This window comes from Petromyzon marinus, chromosome 14, assembly GCF_048934315.1.
Source record: "Petromyzon marinus isolate PM22_M1 ecotype Great Lakes invasive population chromosome 14, UKy_Petmar_22M1.pri1.0, whole genome shotgun sequence".
In the NCBI taxonomy this organism is placed as follows: domain Eukaryota; kingdom Metazoa; phylum Chordata; class Hyperoartia; order Petromyzontiformes; family Petromyzontidae; genus Petromyzon; species Petromyzon marinus.
In genome coordinates, this window is record NC_133680.1 from 13674657 (window position 1) to 13698418 (window position 23762).

The window sequence follows — 23762 nt, forward strand, 5'->3', positions numbered from 1 at the left end:
TTGTTATGTATAAGGATTCATAACAATATATACACCTACAGTGCATATTGTTTGTGTAAACTATTACTGTTTAACACATAGATGATCATGACTATTTTATGTATATTCTATTGCTCATCTACAAGGGCTAGACATGTCTTTTTGCACAAATGTTTATTTTCCAAACTGGAAAATCTAACAACCTATATATTATTACTTCTTCATACTATATATATTTTTTTATTTTCAGGCTTCGGAAACATACAGTGCAGAGGTTGAATGGTTTCAAAGTGTAGGGTTAGCCTAAGGTTTTTAATTGTTCTAAGTCTCATGCAAAATACTTGAAACATTATTTAATGTGATCCCTTCATCGTGAAACCAAATTATTTTCCTCCCGTGAAGTGACGCTGAATTTTATCATAAAAACTTAAACTGGAGAATCAAACACTCATGAATTCAAACTTAGTTCAAAGCTTATGAATTATAAACAACATTGAGAAGAATAAACTGGGATATCATTGGCGTCAGTGAGGAGAGAAGGAAAGGGGAGACCTCCATAATTCTGAAGAGTGGCAACCCTTTTCTATGATAGAGAGACTAACCAATCTGAAAGGATGGGAATATATTGGTATCTGCAAGAATTTTACATAAAGTTTTAGGATTCAAGAGTTTATCAGATTAAGTTGCCCAACTTACAACACGTCTCTTGAAGCCCTGAAAGTTAGCAATCATTAAAATATATTCTCCAACAAGTCACGGTGCTGAAGAAGTAGGCCAAATAAATGTATGAGGAAATAGCCCAATCACAAAATCTGAGTAAAACGCCTTAAAACAGGTGAAGAGATTTAAAAACTATTGGCAAATTTGGAATTGGAGTGAGGAATGAGAGTTGTCTCCCCCACGCAAAGTGCTTTCCACAAATTAATCACAATACCTTGCTGGTCTCGTCAAGAAGCATAAACCATCAGGTGAACTCTGGTCATCCTCGCAGTGGCTTTTGGCGAGCCATTGAACAAAGACTAACCGCATAGCGCGCTTTCAGATGTCCTTATGCAGTCGTCTGGAATGCTCTTCCGATACTAGGAAGCCGCTTAGCTATGCACTTTCAAATCTAGATTGAAAACTCATTTAATAGGAACTGCTTTTTGCGTTTAGTTTGTTGTCCTTCCCCCGCACCTCCGATTAGCACGGTTGGCTACATACAAAGAAGTTAAACATACAAACACATGGAGCCAGAAAATACGTGCAAGTAATGAATACATTAATGTTTAAAAGTAAGAATCCGGGAAATGGACGTGGTGAAATTAGAAACAAGTCTGATTTGATTTTAATGGGCAAACCCGAGATCGTCAAACATCACTGTCCTCCACAAATTCAACACGGGGAGTGACCCCAGATGGGTGCGATGTAAATTGTACTTGAAGACAAACAAAGAGAGCGCAACTCATTGCAGGCAAAACCAAGATAGTTCACAACCTCGCATAAACCAAGGCCTGAATAAGATATATTTAGAAAATGAAATACATTTACAAAAATGCAACAGCCACACCAAGAGTACATGAAGAAAGCACTAATATACATATTACAAAACAAGTCGGACAAGAGAGCCACACTTTCACAAACGTTGTTCAGAGTAACAGAAGATCTTTTCTGAAATTTAGTTTGCAAAACAAAGGCATGGATATTCATGGGAAAACATTCACCATCTCATATTTGTCGATGACACAGTCCTTATAATGTCAAATGGTAATGAATTTCCAGAAATGTTAAAGGAACGTAATAATAAATACTGAAAAGTTGAGCTGAGGTTAAATATAAGTAAAACAAAGGTCTGCTGAACAGTTGTCGATAGGAGGGACGAAACAGGAAAACACAGAGTATGTCTATCTCGGACAGCAATTGAAAATGGACCAGAATGAAAATGATAATTCAACTTGTAATGTGTACAGTATTCACTCACTCTCGAAGAGAGAGAACGACTCAGATATGCGAGGAACCACAAACGGGTGAAGGCAGCCAGATTGCCTAAACTCTGCAGTTCCCTCTATATGTTAGACAATAAAAAATTACAACTATAAACTATTTTTTATTTTACCAGGTAAGGCCCACTGAGCTCTATAGTTATTTTTCAAAAGCAATCTGGCCAGAAATGATAGCTCAACGAAGTGGCTTATGTGGACATTTATTGCAGCCAAATATTCTAAACGTATGTTGATTATAAATGTGAAGGGAAAAACTGGAGGACTTGGAGAAAAATCCATGCGACCACAGGGAGAACATGCATGCTACTGTACAAATATATAGGCGTCGGGGTCTGTATCGAACCCACAACCTTCTGTATACCAGGCAAGCTAGATAACATCTCGCCACCGTGAGATGTTATTGATAAGTGTTTACATCTAGGTGGAAACCAAAGCACCTGGAGAAAACCCACACGTGTGAGGAAGCAACAATTTCCCATTACAGTTAGAACAGGTTGAGTCCATGGTTGGCTGTACCATTGTTTGCTGGAAATCCAGGGTACGGCACCTCGACGTGCACGTGAAGAGATTTTCATGACCTTTGTGTGATAGACCAACCCTCACCCCCACATAATGCTGGATTACAGGCTTGCGCTACCACTGGCTGATAAGGAAATAGAGGCAGACTAGAGCAAGTTCGAGTGTTTTGGAAATCTGAACCATAACATACCATTGCGTCACAAGAATAACTTTTTGAATTGGTGCATACTACTTGCTATGATATGATCATTCGTTAACAAAAATGTAACGCAATCTGAAACGTGCCAGAAAAACATGGAGAAGATGCATGCTTGAGACAGGAACACATTTACAAGATAATATATATTGGTTAATTCTGCTGCAACATTAATTGGCGCTTGATGATGTTATTTGAAGGGTCGCTTTATACAACTATTATTAATGACATTAAAATGTTAATAGCAAATGGGTTTGAGCAGGGACACATCGCTAGACGGGATGACCGAGAATAATTACGGAGTGGCAAACAAGGAATAGTACGCGTCTGAGAGAACATCCACCGAGCAGATGGAGTTGGGAAATCGTATGTAGGCAGCTCGGGGAGGCCTTCATCCAGCAGTGACTTGACCATGGCTATGGTGATGTTCCAAGTAAAATTACGTACTATAATGTAGCATGGACATATTGCATAGATTTTATACAATTGTTTACATCAGCCAATACTGCGTATATGTCCTCTTATCTTGTACGGTCAAACTCTTGTTAACATTGTCGATACGGGGATGCTGTTGATGGATCTTATTTTTCGCGCCTTTCTGCTAAAATAATTCCTGATCGGGCGTGAAATGTTCACATTTCCACAAGATGTATTGAGGTTGCAGATTCAGGAGTAGGAGCACCACAATTAAGGGGATTTTCACAGTTGTATAATGTGTCAAAGGAATTTGACGCTTTGTAACTTATACTATGCACTTTATTGACACGATAATTAAGTTGTTAATTAGATTATCAGTGAATTTCCTTTCGTCTACAGTGATTAAGTTATACATTTTTAAATTCATTGCCATGTGTATGATTTGATATAATTAGACATACATCACATTTCCCTATATACTACGTACAATGTAGCTTATATACAGTAGATTATATAAAATACATGTGGTCTGTATTTGCAGGAATGGTTATTTATGAATAAAGTACATGCCCCTTGTGTGTATGTGATATATTGGATATCATTGCAGTGTTCATGCTCGCCACTAAAGCCGTGCGGCTTAAGAGTTGATGGGTTCATTACTGCCTCCTAATTCTGCAGGGAGTTTCCCATTAACACTTGTGTCAAAGGAACATTAAAACACGCGTTGGCAGTCATAGCCCAAATCCTGCATTTTTATTCCAGTAACGACAAATAATATTTAAATAATCATTCACCACATTTATTCAGGGCTCCTTGCAAAATAGATAACACGTTTAAATGACCTGTCACTGGAATAAAGGGAATTTAAAATGAACCAAATCAAGATTAATATGCATATGTGTGTATATGTACAAAAAACTACAGTAGTTAGTGGGGCAGGCACATTTTTCTTGCTCCGTTTGAACATGGGGGTAACGATTGTGCAAAAGTGTGATGTGTTATGCTGCGCGTGTGTGTGGTGAAACCGTGTGCTTGTAAGCGTGTTCTCCTGTTGGAGAGTGACTTGTGTTGGCACAAAGTCAACTATCTGCGTACCAGAGTTGGGAGCAGGAGAAGGGGGGTGGCGGTGGCTGCAGGCGGGGGATTTAGCAGCGAGATGGAAAGGAAGCATTGAAGTAAAACAACAAACCACAAAAAGCCAGCAGAAAAAAAGAGGAAGCATATAAAAAAACATAAACTGCTAAAAGTACACTGACCTTGTCGGAGCGTATGAAAAGTGACATAAAAATGCAATGCATTTCCCACACTTAGGCTGCACGATTCCTCTGCACCTCCCAAGAACTGTCATCGAGCTGCTCGTCACGATCGCAAGCGTGCACTGAAAGCCGGCCTCTCAGAGCTGCCTAACACGGCGGCGACAACGTTCATATGGCACTCGGCACTCCTGCGGGTTGGCAGATTTGGCCCTCTCGTGGTGTTGCACTTGGGCACGACGCTCACCGCGCACGCGCACTCGGCCTACGCACGCGCGCCCTGACTTTTGTTGCTCGGCTCGCTTCCTAGCTGTGCGCTCCATCTTCCAAGGGCAGGGGTGTGCGTGCGGGCGTGTGTGTACGTGCGTGCCTACAATATTGCTTGGGCGTGTTGCACACCTTGACTTGCTGGGTGGTGGTGCGTGGGAGTGAGAGCGCAGTCGGTACACACGTGAGCCTCATTCACGGCAGTTGGGTTTTAATTTAAAGTCACTACCTTTTTCATATTAATGTCACTTGAATAGCAGCTCTTGTAAATTAATGCTTAAGGGTCACCGTGAGCAAGTCGGAGCTTCAATTGAATAATAACTTGCACATAGTGAGCGTATACAGTGTCAAATAATATGTGCATGTTTCTGACTTTGACAGTCAAAAGTTTTAAGTGAGGCCCCCACATTCAATTTAGCAAATCAGTGCACCTCGTATCCATTTGTTAGCTTGAGCCATTGGTATATTTTACAATTTCTGTGGTGAGGACAGTCTCAAAGGCATGTATGGTCACCCACATGGTACATATTTGAATACCTGTATTTACATGTGTGGGTTTAGTTAGTTTCTGTTCAACTTGCTCTCCCTCTTGGGTAGCCTATTACTCTGGACCACTCCCATCTGAGTCAAAGATTACAGCCCAAGGGTATCAAATATTTCCAGACCGAAAGAACAGTTAATAAATAACAAACATGAGCATAAAAAAGTAAGAATTGCTGGTCTCAAGCACTGCAGATGAGAGAATTAGATGGACATTTCTGCGCGATCAGCATTATGGTGATGTGTGACAATATTTAGTCCATATCTGCACCTCCTGGGTGCCAGACTGCATGAGGCTGGGTAGTTTGGCTTTACGCCAAATGCTATTTCTGTAGCTGGACAGAAGGGCCTGCTGCTGCCCCTCCCACAACACAAAAGCAGGGCACTCTGGGCTCAGTTGGTTGGTGGTGGGGAAAATTAGGAGGAAACAAAAGTCGCTACTGTATTGCACAGATGCAACCATAGGCTAGTTGGGAAATATTGGTACACCGGTCAGTGGCTCGCATCCACAGCTTAGATTATCTCCCTGCTCAATAAAACATTACGTGGCATGACTGACATAAATCGTTAATCGTAGTATTGGATACATACACCCAAGTTGTATGTTAAGAATTAGGAGATTCTTGTCTTTTGGGTATTCTGAGCAAGTGGTGGAAATTACATATTTCTATGGCGGGTGCCAGTATCTCCACAGGAAAAACCACTGTTGACTCGTTGAAAAAGTTGGAACTTGTTTCGTGACCCTAGAGAGATGATTGTCTGAGTCAGCTTGTTAGTGAGATTTGATATCACAACCGCCAATTGTGAGTTGAGAGCTCAAAGCACAGCACTACCCAGCTGAGTGAACTAAATTGTGTAGGGGTAGTTCTTGATACATCTGCATCAGATTTTAAGAGAAAGATAGAGGCCTCAATGGATCACTAATGTCTTGTAGATGTATACAGTTGTGTTCATCAGAAACTAGCTTGTAGAAAATAGGGGTAACGTGTGGTGTGCATTTACTGTACTGCCATGCAGCCGGATGGCGTTGTGGTTTGAGCACTTAACTCACAGTCACACGATTGCGGGGATGGTATCTCGTCAAGGATCAACTTGGCTCAATCCCTCCAGAACAAAATATATGAGTACCACTTTGTGGCACATCTACAGTATATGTGCTATTATAATAATCCCCTTTAATTATCTATATACCTCAAGACATTTTTTTTCATGAGGGTCCTGCAGTGGGATGTCCAGTTTCATTAAAGAGTGTTTGGCATGTGGGAGGACACTGGAATACTCAGAATAACCCCATGCATACAAGGGGATGACACTGAATGCGGTGCAAATAGTACATTCATTGTACTTCAATAGATTGATTTCACTGCCTTACTGTCATCTCCTGACCACCTTGTATGGACAGACCCGAGATGTACTATTGTATATGTACTGAAACAAGATAAACGATTGGGATGATGAGAATGAGAGCAAGAGCAGTTTGGAATATGACTCGGATCTTTGTGTGCTCTTTGTTGACTTTGAGAAGGTGTTTGATCACGTGAATTGTAAGAAGTTACTGGAGCTACTCAAGAGAATAGCAGATTTGGACAGACAGATGAGTTCGGTATAAATGGGACAAATGGCAGTGGTGAGAGTTGCAGATGCAGTCAGAGCCAGGAACTGTGGCAAGAGGAATGAGAGTTCATCCCTATCCCCCACAATGTTTAACATATGCAGAGACAGTGGTGAAGGAAGCTTGGATAGAGCTGGAGGAAGAGGTGAAAGTTGGGAACTGCAGAGTAAAGTCAGAAAGGTTTGCTAATGATAGAGCCTTATTGTCCGGTTAGGAAGAGGGGGATATAGAATCTGGTAGAAACAAGACTGAGCGACTTGAGTATGAGAATGAATGTACATAAAACAAAAGCCATGAAAATTATGGAAGTATGGTAAATGTTACAGTGGATGGATAATATCTAGATCAAGTAAATCAATACGTTTCTTGGAAGTACATGCACAGAATATTAGAGCCAGGACTGTCAAGGGAAAAGTGGTTTAACAAGAGTAGAATACTGCTGACAACAAAGGTGAAGTGGGTTTAAGAAGATTCTCATGAAGTCCCTACCTACAATGGAGCGGAGTACTGTATGTGGGAGAATATTTAACTTTCAGAAAGGAATACGTAAGAAGACTGAAAGTCGTGATATGTGGGTAATTGTCGAATGCATAAAATCAGTTTATCGGAAGAGTAATGAGGAAGCTCATGAGGAGGTATAAGGGATGCCAAGGGGCACTCCCCACTAATTAGAAATAAACTGGTCAGAGGGTCGAAAGAGGAGACATGAGGTGAATTGGGACCGGACAGGCAGCCCATCAGGCCGGGAGCCCTGGTTGGCCGCTCCAACAGCCACTCCAGGAAGCACGGGAATTCCAATGGACAAATAGTGGGAAAGGAAGAATGGAAGATAGAGATGTTTCAGGTGGAGAAGAGGGTGAAGAGAGGATTGATGAAAGAGCAAACTTGGGCAGAGGTTAGGAGATATTCTAGAAGGTTTTGGAGAAGATGAGATGTAAGTTTGATGTTTGTTAAATACTGGCCAGACCGAGCATTGAGATTCAGGAATGGCTGAAGGTACATCGGCAGGACAGCTCGGACATCAGAGAAAAGTCAAAATCCATCAGCGGCAAGACGAGCATTGACCAATTGTCAGGATGCCCAGTCAATAGAAAAGGTGTTGGGAAACCAGCACAGGCATCAGCGATGAGATGGCCAGATTGAAAGAAGCCATGAGAAAACTTGTTGTCATGTTGGGTTACGCCCTGGAACAGAAGTTCCCAGTTGCCCCCTATGTACCAGCTCCTGTCAGGATCGCCATATGCAGTTTGTCCAAGTGCTTGTGGAGTGTATGGTGACCCGAACCATTCCACTATAATGCACTGCAGACGTTGCAACCTGTGTATGGCATGTGTAGAGACGTAAATAGCGTCTATACGGCGTATATGCCGACTACAACTACAAATGGTAAAGGAGTTTACATAGAGACCCCTTTGGGGGTCTAGAGTAACCCCGAGTATTGTTAACCCGTCACCCTGTTCAGTTAATAAATTGTAGTGCCTCCAGACTTCTGTGTGTGCCTCGTGAGATGCACACTACTCATGCATTGCGGCTGACCGTTGGGCAAAAGATTGCCCAACTCGGAGGACCAAAGGCTCTGGTCGGATGCTTGTCTACAATAATCAGCGTCAGCCGCCTTTAAATTAGGAAACCTGCACCTGGTGAGGGCAAAGCGGGGAGAGGTGGTGAAACCGTCAACTGATGCATGTCTCGTGTGAGATGGAGAAGGGAATTATCTCAAGTCATCGAGCAAGTATGCATCCCTGCTAGTGATGGTGTGAAAAAAGAATAGGACTCTTCGCATATCCACAGCTTTCAGGTAGCTGAATACAAGGACTATGAAGGATGCTCATCCACAGTTGGATTGTTTGAGAGCACAATGGACTTTACTTTGGGGTTCGACACCATTCCCATGTATGAGGATAAAAGGAAATATAGTAGTCCCTCGGTTAACAGTGACATCAGTTGATGGTTTTTCGGTGAACGTTTCGCCTCCCATAGCACCTCATGGTTTCGACTACCATGAACATTGCGACTAACGGGATGTTTACGTTATGCACACGGGCACCAATTTCGGAAAATCCGAGCGCTCGTAAGTGGGCTGAACCATACCCGCAGCCAATCAGCGTCGCCCTATTATGAGCGTTTACACCTCGACTGGCTTCGTTTACATTACGTTTTATGTTTTGGCAGTGGGTACGGCTCTCTTGCAGTTAATTAATAGTGATTGCATTATTGTATTAATATTAAATCGTTCATGTGTTCGTATAATATATTAATATTGAGTTTAAATGTCATGAAATATATTTTTAGGATAAAAAAGGTCAACTTCTGATCGTCTTAGAATTGATTAATGCTTTTAATGTGCGATTCCTATATTTGATTAACAGTTATTTTGGTTTACAGTAGTGTTCGTGGAACATTAAAATTTTAACCGAGGGACTTACTGTAAATGTAATCACCACCCCAGTGGGGCTTTACGGATACAATAGATTGCCTCAGGGACTTTTAAACAGTCCAGCTTCGTTCATGAGAATGATATTGGCTCGCTTCGGTGCCCTCTGTTTTCCGAGCATCTTGTGCTATGTGTGACTATTTCTCGGGCCTTTTGTCATTGACATTACCATTCTATTGGTGGATCTGGCGAAGGTGGACGTGAACACCAAGTTGAAGGTTGTTGAAAAAGGATGGGTGTATCCCATCGGTCCACAGTTTGAAATAATTATTTGGGATGGTCTTCTACTCGCAGCACTTTATCCCAGATAGCTTGGTGAAGGCGAAGCCACTGTTTGAGTTAACAGGCGACAGAAGTGCAAGGGCTAAAGTGCTAAGTGGGAAAAAGGCCAGAGCACGTTTGAGAAATTGAGTGCTGCTGACTTGACCCAGGAATATGACAGGGCACACCCTGATTTCCGTAGATGGTTCGTGCTGTCTGGCCGCTTCACTGGTTGGGCTGGGAGTAGTGCTCACGCAGGTGCCTGTGGGCAGATACCAGAGACAGCCTGTAGTGTTTGCCAGTAAAGCATTGAGCGGAGCGCAAAAGAGGTATGCCCATAATTTGGAGTTTATCACACAAGTCTGAGAGTCTTAACCGCTGATTAAAAGGGCATCGCTTCACGGTAATGACTGACAATAATCCCCTTGTGTCCTAATGAAGCCTAAATTGTTAACTTAAATGCAGATTAAGCTGAGGCGCGCCATAATTAGGTCTGCCGAGGCTGGTTTCTCTGTCCTGGTTGCTGAGCCTTCCTGGTAAAGAGAACCTCATTTTTAAGTTCACCTTTCCAAAATAATTCCAATCAGCTCTAGTTTGCCTCTTTATTTCATGTTGTTGGTCCTGACCCACCTTCATTAATTTCCCTTAGAATACATGCTTCATGTTTTTCATTTGCAGCAGCAACAGCAACAACTGTAACAAGAACAGCAACAACAACACCTTGCGATGGTGACACTGCGACGTCTGCTGCTGCTGCTGTCCGGCTGCTTGCGGCTGGTCCCTGCTCTCATGGGACTCCGGCTGAGCGAGCCAAGCAGTCTGGTCAAACAATGCCTCCCCTCTCTTCCCTGGAGAATGGGGGGCCATATCGGGAACTTCTCTTGGCTTGGATTGGCAAACCAATTCTATCTCACCCAAACATCACCGATACTGCGGTGGGACTCACCAGCAGACTCGACCCAGCATCCAAAGTGTAGAAGAGATTACTGATCGGCTGATTTTACGGTTGAAAATACTCGAGGTCCACACCCACAGTGCTGAGATCTGTTGTGGAAATCCTGACCTTTACCCGACCGTTTTCGTCACTTGTTGCAATGCTTCGCACACGGTTGTGCTCTAGTTCTTCCGCCCTCCCGTCACAACGATATCATCGACTGGACCACAATGCTATCCATCAGAAGAACTGGTCATCATCGGTGTGCCTAAATCCTACATCGACGGTCGTTTCATATGCAGCTCAATTAGAACATTTACATCACTGCTTTTGAGAATGGGGACAGTACGCAGTAACTGGCCATCACAGGAGGCAATCGCTGTAAAGCAGACATGGAGGAGGCTGGAGCGTTTTTGGAAGAAAACTGGTTCCGAGACTGCCCAACTTGCTTAATGAGCCGCCTGCATATCTGCCAACTGACTCGCTCTTGAGTCTCGTAGATCGTTCTATGCTCTGTGCCTCGAGTTGGCTCATGATCCCCGTGCTCTGGCACGTTGTGAAGGGTGCTGCACTCAAACCACCCATCACCTAGTCAATTTGGTTTGTGCACGGTACATGCGACCTTCCTTTCCAATTAAATAGTGATGATCAAGATCGCAGTTTCTAACTTTGCATGTGTGTATTTGAAGTTGGTTCGCATCGTTCATAGCCAACCCTGCTAATGAGTGTTGTGGAGAAAGGAAAACACCTTTCAATTGATTACTTCCCCACATCGCTGCAACAGGCAGATTCAACCTATAGCAGTAGGCACACCGGAAGTCCCAAAGCACTGAGACGGCACTACTCAAGATCACTAATTACCTCTACAAGGTCATGGATCACCGGTGCGCCACAGCATTGGTTGGCCTCGATCTCTCAGCCATCACCATCGACCATGATCAAGGTTCGGTGAATCGGGTATGGCACTGAAGCAGGTTGAGTCATACCTACATGGTAAATCACAGTTCGTGAAGCTGGGTGATGAATAGTCACCGCCTGTGCCGTGCCTAGTTGGTGTAACACGGGTCCGTTATCGGGCCTTTCCTATTTTAAACATGTCTCTCCAATCGCCGATGTCATCTCATCGCATGACATCAAGTTCCATCAATATGTTGATATACAATTTTACACCACAGTGAAGTCAAAGTCAGATATAGAGAACCTCAGTAACCTCCAAGATTGCGTGCAAGCGGTGCACGTGTGGTTTGCATGTGTAGTGGCATAGCACTGGCAGCTGGCAGAAAAGGGAATCTGCGGAATATACGGCAGTCCTGACGTCAGGCCAGGATATACACGAGAGGGGGATCTAGGGGAAAAGTCACAGACGGGGCACACCAGGAACCCTCTAGTAGGTTCCAGAAAGGGGGCGTGGCCGGGGGCAGAGCGAGGCCACGCTGACAGTATAAGAGGGGCCCCTGTGGGGGACCTCGGGCCTCTTGTTGGAGTGGGATCCCCCTCGTGCGTCCATCGTCGCCATTCTTCTCGTCGTCTTCACCATTCTTCTCGTCGTCGTCTCCGTCTTTACCATTTCGGGGCACCGCCAGACAGCCTACCAACTGTCCTGGCTGATTAGCGCCGCCGATAATAGACGGACTAAATATTAAGTGTGTTATTCCCGATGGTGCTCCTTAATAAATAAGTGCCTCCAAGTCTTATCGTCTCCGAGTTATTTACTACACATGTGTGATGACGCTCAGAAAACTTCTGTCTTCTTTATTAGGGCGCATCACGCAGATAAAGTACTCTCATATCCTACAGTACTTAGCTATGACTAGCATACAGTACTTGGGCTAGAATAACAACAGGTACTTTAGCTAGGATAACGACAGATACTTGAGCTAGGATAACGACAGACACTTGAGCTAGGATAAGATACTTTGGCTAGGATAACGACATACTTTGGCTAGGATAACGACAGATACTTGGGCTAGGATAACAACAGATACTTGGGCTAGGATAACAATAGGTACTTGAGCTAGGATAACGACAGATACTTGGGCTAGGACAGCACCCAAGCAACGACCGCACGGAGACAGCGGCGGTGTAGAGACAGTCCATCCCGATCCCAGGGGCAGCCTCCGCCTTATATTCCCCTTGGTGTGGCCTTGCCACGCCCCCGGCCACGCCTTCTTTCCCAAACTGTCTCAGCTAATCCTAAACATCCCCCCATGGTTCCCGCCTGTAATTCCTCGTGACCACCTGGCCACGCACGCCAATCCCAACATCTCCCCATGCTTTCCTCCTGTAATTATCCCTCGTGAACCACCTTGCAATGCGCTGTCCCTATCCCCTCATTATCCACCCACGCACCGTCTCTTTCCGCACTGTCCCTACACATGGAACTAAATTAGCTTAATCCAGAAAAATTGTAAGTTCTATTGGTTGGCACTTAGGCTCTTGCGAAATTAATTGTGCGAGGATCAGGTGTGGCGTTTGCAGACTCCAGAATTCAGTTTTCTCTGCGTCAAAAGAGCCTCTCACCAGACTCAACCAGAATGTCGTTTGATCACGTGCAAAATATGGTCAGGTCTTGCAGTTTTCATGAGGCTTCTACAACACATTTGACCACCTTTGAGTCGTGACATAGCCAACACAGTGGTGTGTAACATTGTATCAATAAGGTTTGATTATTCAACTCACTACCCTACGGGACGTCTGACATAAACATTACCAAGCTGCAGTATGTACACACTTCTCTAGCACATGTCATGATGGGTGCCGCAAGATCCGACCATGTCTATCCAGTGCTCGCTGAGCTGCATCAGTTTCCGGTTGCCGAACGAATACATCAAGGTCGTACTCATGACACACAAAGTGCTTGCCACAAAAGAACCACAATACCTTGCGGATCTCGTCAAGGAGCATGAACCACGCGAATCCCGGTCATCCTTGCAGCGGCTTTTGGCTAGCCATCAAACAAAGACAGTCACTGCATCGCACGCTTTCAAATGCGCTTCTGCGGCCGTCTTGAATGCCCTTCTTTCCGATATTAGAAAGCCAGTGGAGCTATGCATTTTTAAATGATCTTGATTGAAAACTAATTTCTTTAAAACTCCTTTTTGTGTTCGGTTGTCCTTCCGATTAGCACGGTTGGCTTCGTACAGTGCGACATACATTGTACACAATACATTTTAGGTAAGGAATAAGTAATGCATAAATAGTTTACTTAGCCACTTGCTCAATTAGTATGCATTCACTCCAAACAAATAGTACTTCCGAAAACAGACCTGTGTTGGAAAGCGCTACAGATCCATATATATACCTTTTTTACTTCTATAATGACAACAGATTTCTTAGTATAGCATATTTCATGCTAACTGCCCCTCAGATCACTGCACAATCCGTAAACACTAAGGGGTATTTGTATTGTTTTCAGTTTATCATTAAGCATTTGTATTTTTGGAGGAAACTGGAGTACCTGGAGAGGACCCATGCACGCGAGGGGGAAACGCTATCCAAACAGAGAAGCGACAATTGACATTAGTCCGCTCTTTGCTGTACCGCCTTTTCCTGGCAAGCCAGGATATGGCACCTAGATGTCCATGGAAAGGGAGTTTAATATGTGTGATCCTCCAGCCCTCGCGTCGTTGAGTATGCATGTGAGAGGAAGCCAAAGGTTACCAAAAAAAACTGCACTGCAAGTCCATAGATACGTGCAGCCTTCTCGCTGCACTGCCATCTGCTGGAACCTCACTGTCCTTGCAGATAGGTGGCATTACAGCTCTGGGAGAAACTATCAGTCCCGCCTCCATATTGCTACATTTTAGTGCATGGTGTCTTGTGTGTAATCTTTATTCAGATTTTGTAATCTCTTTTGAAGCTAAACAGAGTTGGTACAAATCATTACTGTATAGTATTTAGTTTGGCTACGCGTCCAGAAACTATCAGGGCTGCTGCTGTTCAGTGTCATTAAATGTTCAGTAGGGGGCATGCTGTACCCCTGGCCAGCGTGATATCACACTGATGCCTCCCCTAAATGTTGTGGGCTTGCTGTTTTAGGAGCAGCCAGTGGGATTATGATGCTGTGGCAAAGGGCCCGACTCGCAAATAGAATAAGGTTGCAAGTTTAAAATCCCATACAAGGGTTAGCCTACCAATCCTGTTGAGTTCAATAAAATTAGTTTAAATTTTGATTTAAAGCTTTCGTGACTGCAGTAATTCATATTCTTAGTTCTTTCGGTAAAGTCACGTTGAAGGGAAACAACAAAATAATAAAATATATATAAAACAATAAAAATTCTCACGACGTTTCGACCATAACACAAACGGTCGTCTTTTTTATTGTTTTATATATTTTTTATTATTTAGTTGTTTCCCTTCAACGTTACTTTACCGAAAGAACTAAGAATAGGTCCCGCTTTGTTGAAAGTTTACAGTAGTCTTCTTCTGTACTGACCCTCGTCAATGTAATATCGAATTGCCAACGGAGATAATTACTGCCGCATTGATAATTATTTGAGCAGGGAGACACTAACTTCCCTATTATGAAGAGCCAGAAATAAGCATTGCATTTGTAACGTATGTTGAATTTCATTGGAACCGTACAGAGCCAACCGTGCTAATCGAAGGTGAATTAGATACATTAATTCGTCATCGGCTCGTTGTAAAGATGTAAAGAGCCAGGCTCCTAGTCTGTTCATCGTGAGAACTCATCCAAACAAGGCAAATGCCATCTTATGAATACTGCAATAATCTATTTCTGATCCATGTCTCCCTTGCCGAGTAAATGAATATCACCTGTTGTGGGGTGCCGACGCCCAGCGTGCGGGAGGGAAAGGGAGGGGAGCGGGGGAGGATGCAGGGGGGGGGGGGGGCTCCATTGGGGGAGGGGTTTGGGGCGCAGTACGAGGTCCGCGAGGGTGAGAGGTGCAGGTTGGTGGGGTAAAGCGAAGGGTACGCGAGAGGGAGCCGTGATTGGGGGTGGGGGCCTGTGGGGTTGGGGGCACCCTGCGGTGGTCAGATGGGGGTGACGGGAGTATCGTTCAGCAATGGGTGCTTCCACCGGTATGTCGACGAAAATATGTGTTCTGTATTTAATGTGCATGATATTCAATAAAAAAATGAAATGGCTGATTGGCCAACTGACCCGGCCAACTGGCCAGCCGCTTCCAAAGAATGTGTGGGGCTGCTCGTTTACATTAAATGAAAATATTTTTTTTATTTAAGCCCATCATTTATTCGAGTGTCTACAAGAGTTAAAATAGTCTCGCAACTATTTTACTTTAACTATATATTTAAACGCATACAGCATTGGACTGTAAACTGTTATGTAGTAAATATATTCAGAAACACCGTACTTTATTTGTTATTTTGACTGTTAAAAAGCTTAGTCGTCACCTTTCATAAGGAAACTTTCTAAACGTGTACAAAAACAATGGTATTTCCACAAAAACGTGGAGGAAACGACTGAAAACCCCCTTAAAAAGAACCACAAAGCAGAATTTGTGGGGAATAATAGCCATTTTCTATACTTTTGAGGCATAAGCAATTTGAAAACACTTCTAACCAGGCGCAAAAATCGTGTTACATAGTAATTATCTGCACGTATACGGCGTATGTACCGCTTTTAAGCAGGAATACATTATGCAAAAGAATAAATGTTCTCCACCTCCCATAAACATGACTCATTGGGATTTTTTTTATTACCTGGCAGCACTTGGCTCATGGCTTTCAACCTATCAGAGTGGCTGATGAAAAAAATACCCAACCCAGCAGTGCCAAGGCCCTATAAGTTCTCAGCAAGAGCCATACAGCACAGGTGTGTGTCTGCTATGTAAACACACGTTCTCAGAGAGCGCTTATAACACTTTTTCCACTTTGTTCAAGCCATGGAGGGGAACGCAGCTCTCAACAGCACATCAGAGGGCCCTGGCCTGCTGGAGTCTGGTTACGGTTCTGGTGAAAATGCCTCTGGGAAATATTCGGTGAGTCTGCAGTTTAAAACAATGTGGGGGTCCTGACCACCCCCCCCCCAACCCCGGTTCAGTAATTATTTCAGTGATGTCTGCCCCTGTGTGTTTCTCGATTTATTTAATGCATTTCACATCGGGTGTAAGCAACCAAGTTATTGTGCATTAGTCGGCAGTGTCCCCCATGGTAAAACAAGTGGCGTATGGCAAAGCGCTTCGTGTCTTTTCATGCTCCCGAGTCATTTCTTGAAGGTCCACATTCCTGTGGTTGGAGCAGTTCCATAGGACTTGCGAACGAATCGGGCTGTATAACCATAACTCGGTATAGTCGTGTAACAAGTGCATTATGAGTGCTATTAGCAAATCGACAACATGATTTGTTGTACTTCTGTTTATTTGAAATGTGCATGCTGCATTTACACACCTGTGTGTTGAGCAAATGCAGGCAGTACGTACAGGCACTAGCTAATGATTAGTTACCCAACCAGCCTTACAATTCGACTCTTGTTAGGTTAGAAGTCACGTGACCCACTATACATTATGTAACCGTCTATACAGTTCAGTTCAGTTTATTTTGGTATAGCCCTGTGAGCCATTCGGCTCTTGAATCGGGTGCAACCACAACAAACAAAAAACAAAAACACGAACAAGAAGACATCGTAAAGTGACTGTGACTGTGCAAACAGAAAATCCCTGAAAAAAAACAGCAAAATATTCCTGAAAAAAGCACCATACACCAACGCTGTGTGCAAAAAAATCCCAGTGGGATGCAAGTCAAACAAAAGCCACAAGAAACTTAGATGAAGGCCATCAGTCTAACTTCGTACTACAACAAAACAAACATGTCCAAACCCAAAAACTTTTCGAAATCACCAAAAAATAAAGCCATAATTGCAACGTAACAGTGATCATAGGGACTGTGACCGAATTTTTACAATAAACTACATAAATAACATGTAACACCAAACCCTAGAGCCATAGCTGGCTGCATGAATTACTCCACAACAACAGAAGCATCAGTCAGAGTATCAAATTTTTCAATGTACCTTTAAGATCACCACGCTAAATCAAACTACAGTTAATACTTTGCAGCATCATCCAGAGCGCAAACATTTTATTTGATTTTACGCCAATGAATAGCAGTTACAGCTAGGGGTGTACAACTCCTCTAGAGCAGTTTTGAGAGAAGATCTCATTGGTAGCGATTCAAGTTGCAGTTTATTGGCAATAGCATTCCTGGGGGCATCAATAGCAAAGGCCCTTCCAGTTTTTGTACGGCAATAGGGAATGTGAAGCTGATAAATGAGCGAAGACCTGAGGTCAAATTTGTTCTTTGAAACAGAGAGGAGATCCAGCAGGTAGTCTGCGGATTTTTTTGTAAGTACATCGTGAATAAATAAGATTTGGTGCACAAGCCGTCGAACATTAAGATACGTTAAGTTTGACCCAATGTAGAGATCACAGTGGTGAGTCCTATATGGGCAGTTCAATGTAAATCTTAAGGCCGAGTGATAGATGGAATCAAGCTTCTTCAGTACAGTACTTGGGGCTGATTTATACACGATGTCACAGTAGTCAAGTAGAGGCAGTATGGTAGCTTTTATCAAGTCCAAACGGAACATTGGGGGGAAGCAGTACTTGTGTGGATACAGAAAACCAATTTTTATGTTTGTCTTTTTACCAATATAATCAATGTGATCTTCAAAATTCAGTTTTGAATCCAGGATGACCCCAAGATACTTATAGATCTTGACTTGCTCTATTTGATAATTATTTAAGGAATGTAATTGTGGAAAAATAACTTCCTGCTTTAGTCCTGGTGAGAAGCATAGCACCTTGGTTTTGGAGGTATTCAGGACTAGTTTAAGAGCAACTAGCTCATGTTGTAGTTTGTTGAACAGAGCCTTAAAGGAGAATTAACCTAGATACATTTTACAAACAGTGATGAATGTTAATTTATTCATAGTTTTAAAATGAAAGCATAACTCCCATGTATGATTTGGGTTTTTTCTCCTAGAAAACTGGGTGATAGTAACCTAAGGGGCTTCTCCAGATATTATTGAAGCCAGTTTCTAAACGAGAGTAGTAACTCATTCTTATATTCCTTTACAATTCATAGCATTGATACTTATATATAAACTTTGAAGGTATTTTCTTACTGTCATTAATATGTATGGCCAATCTCCTCGGGTTACGAACCTAATTCATTCCTGAGTCCCGTACGTAAGTCGGAACACAATATGATGTATTTAAACACCCGTACGTTCAGTATTGTTAAATGTGTTCGGGTTCAACAAAAAGGGAAGCATTGTTAAACTCATTAAAAATAAAATGTTCACATTTGCATGTTACACCTTTAAAAAATACAGTATAGTAAGTAAAATAGCATAAATAGAAAAACTTTTACTTTCATTTATCTTGAGTTCTGATGCTAGCTTGTAGGAAGGGCGGGGGAGGGCAATGAGTCACCACAATTGCATACACAGACACACCTCAATGACAGCGATTCCCCATATGGCCTTAACAGACTGTTGGGGCAAGTGCTGTTCGCGAGAGCAAATACTATTAAGGCTGGAACAGTACACGAGTGGGTGGTTGGCCAGCTCCACGCCCGACCACCTTTATCTCTAGTGATGATGATTACACACTGCGCTCAGTACTCATTTGAGGCTGAGTCGACCTAGGTAGGCTCAGGACCAGTTCAGATAATCGTCACTGGTGTTGGCCGTGAGCAAAACTCAAACTCGAGTTGCCGCTTCCGTAGTGCAGCGCGCTAACCGCTACAACTAGTGTGGCACATTAGGAATGGTCCACTCTTTTAAATACTTCCTTGTGCAGCAGAGGAGTAAAGTGTGGTTCTGTGAAAGTCCTGGTGTGCTGTGCAGTACATCAAAGCATGTGTGTACACTAGCATGCGATAACGGAGTTGGGCCTGTAGGGGGCTGGCAGGGTTATTGTTTAACCGCACTTGTACACCAGTCACGTGGTTAATGGCGACTCGGTTGAAGAATTGCTGTGTGTAACACACGTGCGATTGCATCTTACAGGTAAAGGACCCAAAGGTTGTTTTTGATCGTTATAGAAATGTTCTAGACTTGTTCTAGACTTCAAGCTTGGCTTCGAATTGTTTGTGATATATCCAATAGGAGGGGTTTTAGCACTGTGCATTGTAAAAGATGCCGCACTGTAATTACATACTGTAATTGTAATTCTCTAACCCTAATACTGTTTAGTCTATAACCATGCCCATGCACCGAGAGTATCACTACTTGCAATGCTATTGAGAATAGAACACATGTATAGTCATAAGTGGTACAATGGTGACACGTGCAGTATGTATATTGTACACATACAGTACAGGTTATGGGTGTAAGATACCGATATAAGTGGATGGTATAGATAGACATACAGCTTAGGATTAAAGTAATATGCGAATAGTGAAGTGCAAAGGTTATTGTCAAAGACGAAGATGGCTTATCAGTAGTAGAATTGGGTTTAAGAAAACTTATTGATTTAACGGCACGTGTAGACCAGTCACATGGTTAATGTCGATTCAGTTTAAGAATTGCTGTGTGTGACACACGTGCTGTTGCATCTTACAGATTAAACACAATAAATGTGTTTGCCCTCGATTTGGAGCACCTGCCCACGTCCTTCATTTCGAGTGTGCAACACTACCACTCCCCACACAACAACAACCGCCATTCGCCACTAAGTGGCATGTGCACCTTGAGGCCACGTGAAGTGTCGAACGCCCGCTGGCAGGAGGTCACGGGGCAGACCCAAGTGCCACGGGTTGACTGACTAAGGTGACTGAGATGACTGGCTGATGCACCACCTGTGCCCCCTACTGTGCAAACCTGCTGTGCTTTAGCCACCCGGCGCTCCGCTCGTTGTGAGCGTCACTCCTCCGCCCTTCGTTGTTGTTGGAGGGCGACTGCCTCCAACTGCCCAGCAACATCCTTCAGAAGCCTCCTCCAAAGAGGCCGATCTTGACACCGCTGGTATCAGTCATCGGCAAGTCCACTCAGCTCCACATCCTCCTGTACCACATCACTCCATCTCTTCTCTAGCCCATGCCGCGCCCCTCGATCCGGCCGAACAAAAGCTGTTTAGGCATGCGGTCGCTGGGCATGCAGGCTACATGACCCAGCCAACGCAGCTTTGCCTGCCGGAGGAGCTTACCGATGGGACCTTGCCCAGATCTTTCAAGGATTTGTGAGCTCCTCACACAATCCAGCCTGGTTAAACCCAGGATGGATCGTAGGCAGGCTAGCCTAAATGTTTCTTACTGTGAAGATGTTCCATTAGGGGGGTCCACATTTCGCAAGCGTAGAGAAGGGAGGGAATGACCGTGGCCGAGAAGACCTGAAGCTTAGTGCGGAGCGACAGACCAGGTAGCTTCCACACAGCGTTACGCAACCGATGAAAAGATATTGCCGCTTAACTGATTCGGAGTGAGACCTCTGCTGTTAAACTGGAGCCGGTCATAAGCATACTGCCCAGGTATGGGAAACTCTCCCTCTCTCCACAACTGCCCCATCATCGATTGGGAGTTGGGCAGGTGGAGTTTCCGATGGTACAAAATACCCAGGCAGGTGCTTAGTTTTAGTGGGGCTGATGGTAAGGCCCCATCTCTTAGTGGCACGCTCCAGTCTCAGCAGCAGCGTCTCCAACTCCTCTGAATGAGCAGCTATTACTAAATCATCGGCATACGTAACGTAGTTGAGCAATAGGGAGCCATCCCTTGACCGCACCCGGGCATCAATCAGCCTCCCATTATATTTGTACCAAATAGAGATTCCCCCGGTACAGCTATTGAAGGCTTCACGAACTACGTGGTCAAAATAGATGTTAAATAATGTGGGAGCCAGAGGACATCCCTGTCGCACCCCAAGGTGTACAGGGAATGGCTCTGACTCCCGGCCATGTAGTTTTACCCAGGCCCGCTCACCATCATGAAGGTCCTTAATGATCATGAGCAGAGGGTCAGGGACTCCAAAAGCACGAAGAACAACCCAGAGCTCAGGCCTACTGATGGTATCATAGGCTTTGACCAGGTCAATAAAGCAGAGATGTAGGTCTTGCTGGAATTCCCTACACCTCTGCTGTAGCAGACGGACAGAAACTATGGCATCTGTGCAGGACCGCCCTTTCCTGAAACCGCATTGGGGCTCCGCAAGCCTCTCCTCAGCGTGCCTGGCAAGACGATGTTGAATAATCCTTGCCAGGACCTTTCCCGGCACACTGAGGAGTGAGATGCCCCTGTAGTTGTTACAGTCTGTGCGGTCCCCTTTCTTAAAGAGGGGGACCACCAGGGCAATCCTCCCAATCCTGCGGAACCCGTCCTGTGGTCCAGACTGTTGTTATGATGTCATATAGGGCAGTCTGTGCACAAACGCTACCCTCCCTCAGCATTTCGCTTGGGAGATCATCTCTGCCCGGTGCCTTTCCTGGTCTCAGACTCCGGATCGCCTTCAGTACTTCCTCAACAGATGGCACCTGAGCCAGCCACTCACAGGGGGTGACTTCCTCCAATATTTGAGGCACCGCAGCCTGTGCAGGGTCATCCCCACTTTGTGCCACGATGTTTTCCTGGCTGAGGGATTTCCCCTCCCCCAGGACATCACAGAAATGCTCAGCAAATCTGTAAACCTTTTCCTGGGGGTCGGAGATTGGATCACTGTTTTTTTCCCCTAATGATGGTAGTAGCTGTGGCGCTGCAGGTTACTTTTTTGATGGAGTTAAATAGAGATTTGTGATCGCGGGCCACTGAGGCAGACTCCATCCCCTCAGCAACCCGCAACCACTACCCATCCTTGCAGCGCCTCACGGCTCTCCGAACCTCCAAGCGAAGGCTGCAGTAAGCCTCCTCAATCTCTGACGTGGGATTCTGTAGCCGATGACAGTGGGCTGTCGCTTTTTCTCAATTATCCTGAACACCTCTGTCAGCCAGGGTCTCTGGGGAGGTCTGGACCGCGTACTCAAAGCAGCCATTGCAGCTGCATGAGTCACAGTCCTAAACCTCGCCCATTTTCCCTCGACATCAGGAGGAGTGGGGGACGATGCCAAACACCCAGCCACAAGCGATGATGAAATTCTCGCTTGCAACTTTCATCAGATAACTGAAACCAGGCCACTTTAGGTTGGAATGGGGTCCTGAGTGTACACTCACCACCGGAGTGGAAGAATGGCAGGCGCATCTTACAGATGACTAGTCGATGGTCAGAGGGCAGATCAGCTCCACGGTAGGACCTGGTGTCAAGGACATGGGCTCGCATCCGCTGGTCCATCACTATGTAGTCCAGCAGATGTTCTTGCTTGGATCCGGCATGCATCCATGATGTTGTGTGGATGTGCCGATGCCGGAACAGCGTGTTGGTAATTACAAGCCCATGGGCTGCACACAAATCTAGCAGCATCCTACCGTTGTTATTGAGCTGATCTGGCCCATGCCCTCCAATCACTCCAGACCAAGTGCCAGCATCATGAACAACTCGGGCATTGAAGTCACCCAACAAGATGACTCTATCACGAGGGGCCACTTTAGCCAGCACCTGTGACAGGAGGTCATAGAAGGCATCTGACTCATCGGCTTTGCCTGCATCCCTCCACGGATGATCGTCTTCGGTGGGGGCATAAGTAACCACGACCACCACTCCTCGCCTCTGGTTGATGGGAAGGCGAGCCCAAAGTAGCCTGGGGCTTACAGCTTCCCACACCTCACCGCCACGCTCCCACGCCCCCTTCATTCTTTTGTTCAAAAGAAGAGCCACACCCTGTTGTTTGGCAGTCTGCTGCCCCGAGTAGAGGACTGTCCACCCCTCATGGTGGCAGGAGCCAGAACCGGTCCACCGGACCTCCTGAATGCCACAGAGATCCAGGCGGTACCGGTCCAGCTCCCGACAGAGGAGTGGCAGCCTCTCCTCCGCAGTGAGCGTTTGAACATTCCAAGTGGCCACACAAAGTGGCTTTTTGTTGTTTCTGGAGGAGCCCCGAGGGTAGAGATTCAATCTCCTGGCTCCGCCAATTGGGGTTTGGCCAGGAGACGTCATAGACGCCTGTCTCCCTGGGGCCTTTGGCACAAGCTTATTAGTTACATTCTTTATTCGTGGTTTCGTGGTAAAAAATTTGAAGGTGGAGGTGTTACCAGCCCCTCACACCCGTCCAGAGTCCCCGTTTAGCCACTGTGGTGGTCATAGACGCCATGAGAGGAGGGGCCAATCGGAATTGGCCCTCCCCCCACAGCATTGTCCACAACAGAGTTGCCCATCCGGCACCGCAAGGAGGTAGGGGGTTGTTTTGCCGGACCACACTCACACTTTTACACACACAAACACTGCCAGCGCGAGGCTGACGAATTACATCTTGCGGAGGATTGCTCCTCTTAGTTCTAGATTTGAAGTTTTCGTGACTGCAA

The 23762-nt window shown here is 44.8% G+C and overlaps 1 protein-coding gene across 3 annotated transcripts in view; it reads left to right on the forward strand.

Annotated features, from left to right (window-relative positions):
* The window catches only part of LOC116942302 (ninjurin-1-like), a 65002-nt gene that overhangs the window by 25617 nt on the left and 15623 nt on the right, over positions 1-23762 (forward strand). For 2 of the 3 annotated variants that reach the window (XM_076067107.1, XM_076067108.1), the window contains exon 3: positions 16260-16357. The exons of the other annotated variant lie outside the window; for it this stretch is intronic. In XM_076067107.1, coding sequence (XP_075923222.1) covers positions 16262-16357 — 96 coding nt within the window. In that variant the 5' untranslated portion in view covers positions 16260-16261. The remainder of the gene's footprint in view (positions 1-16259; positions 16358-23762) is intronic. 3 annotated transcript variants of the gene reach the window in all.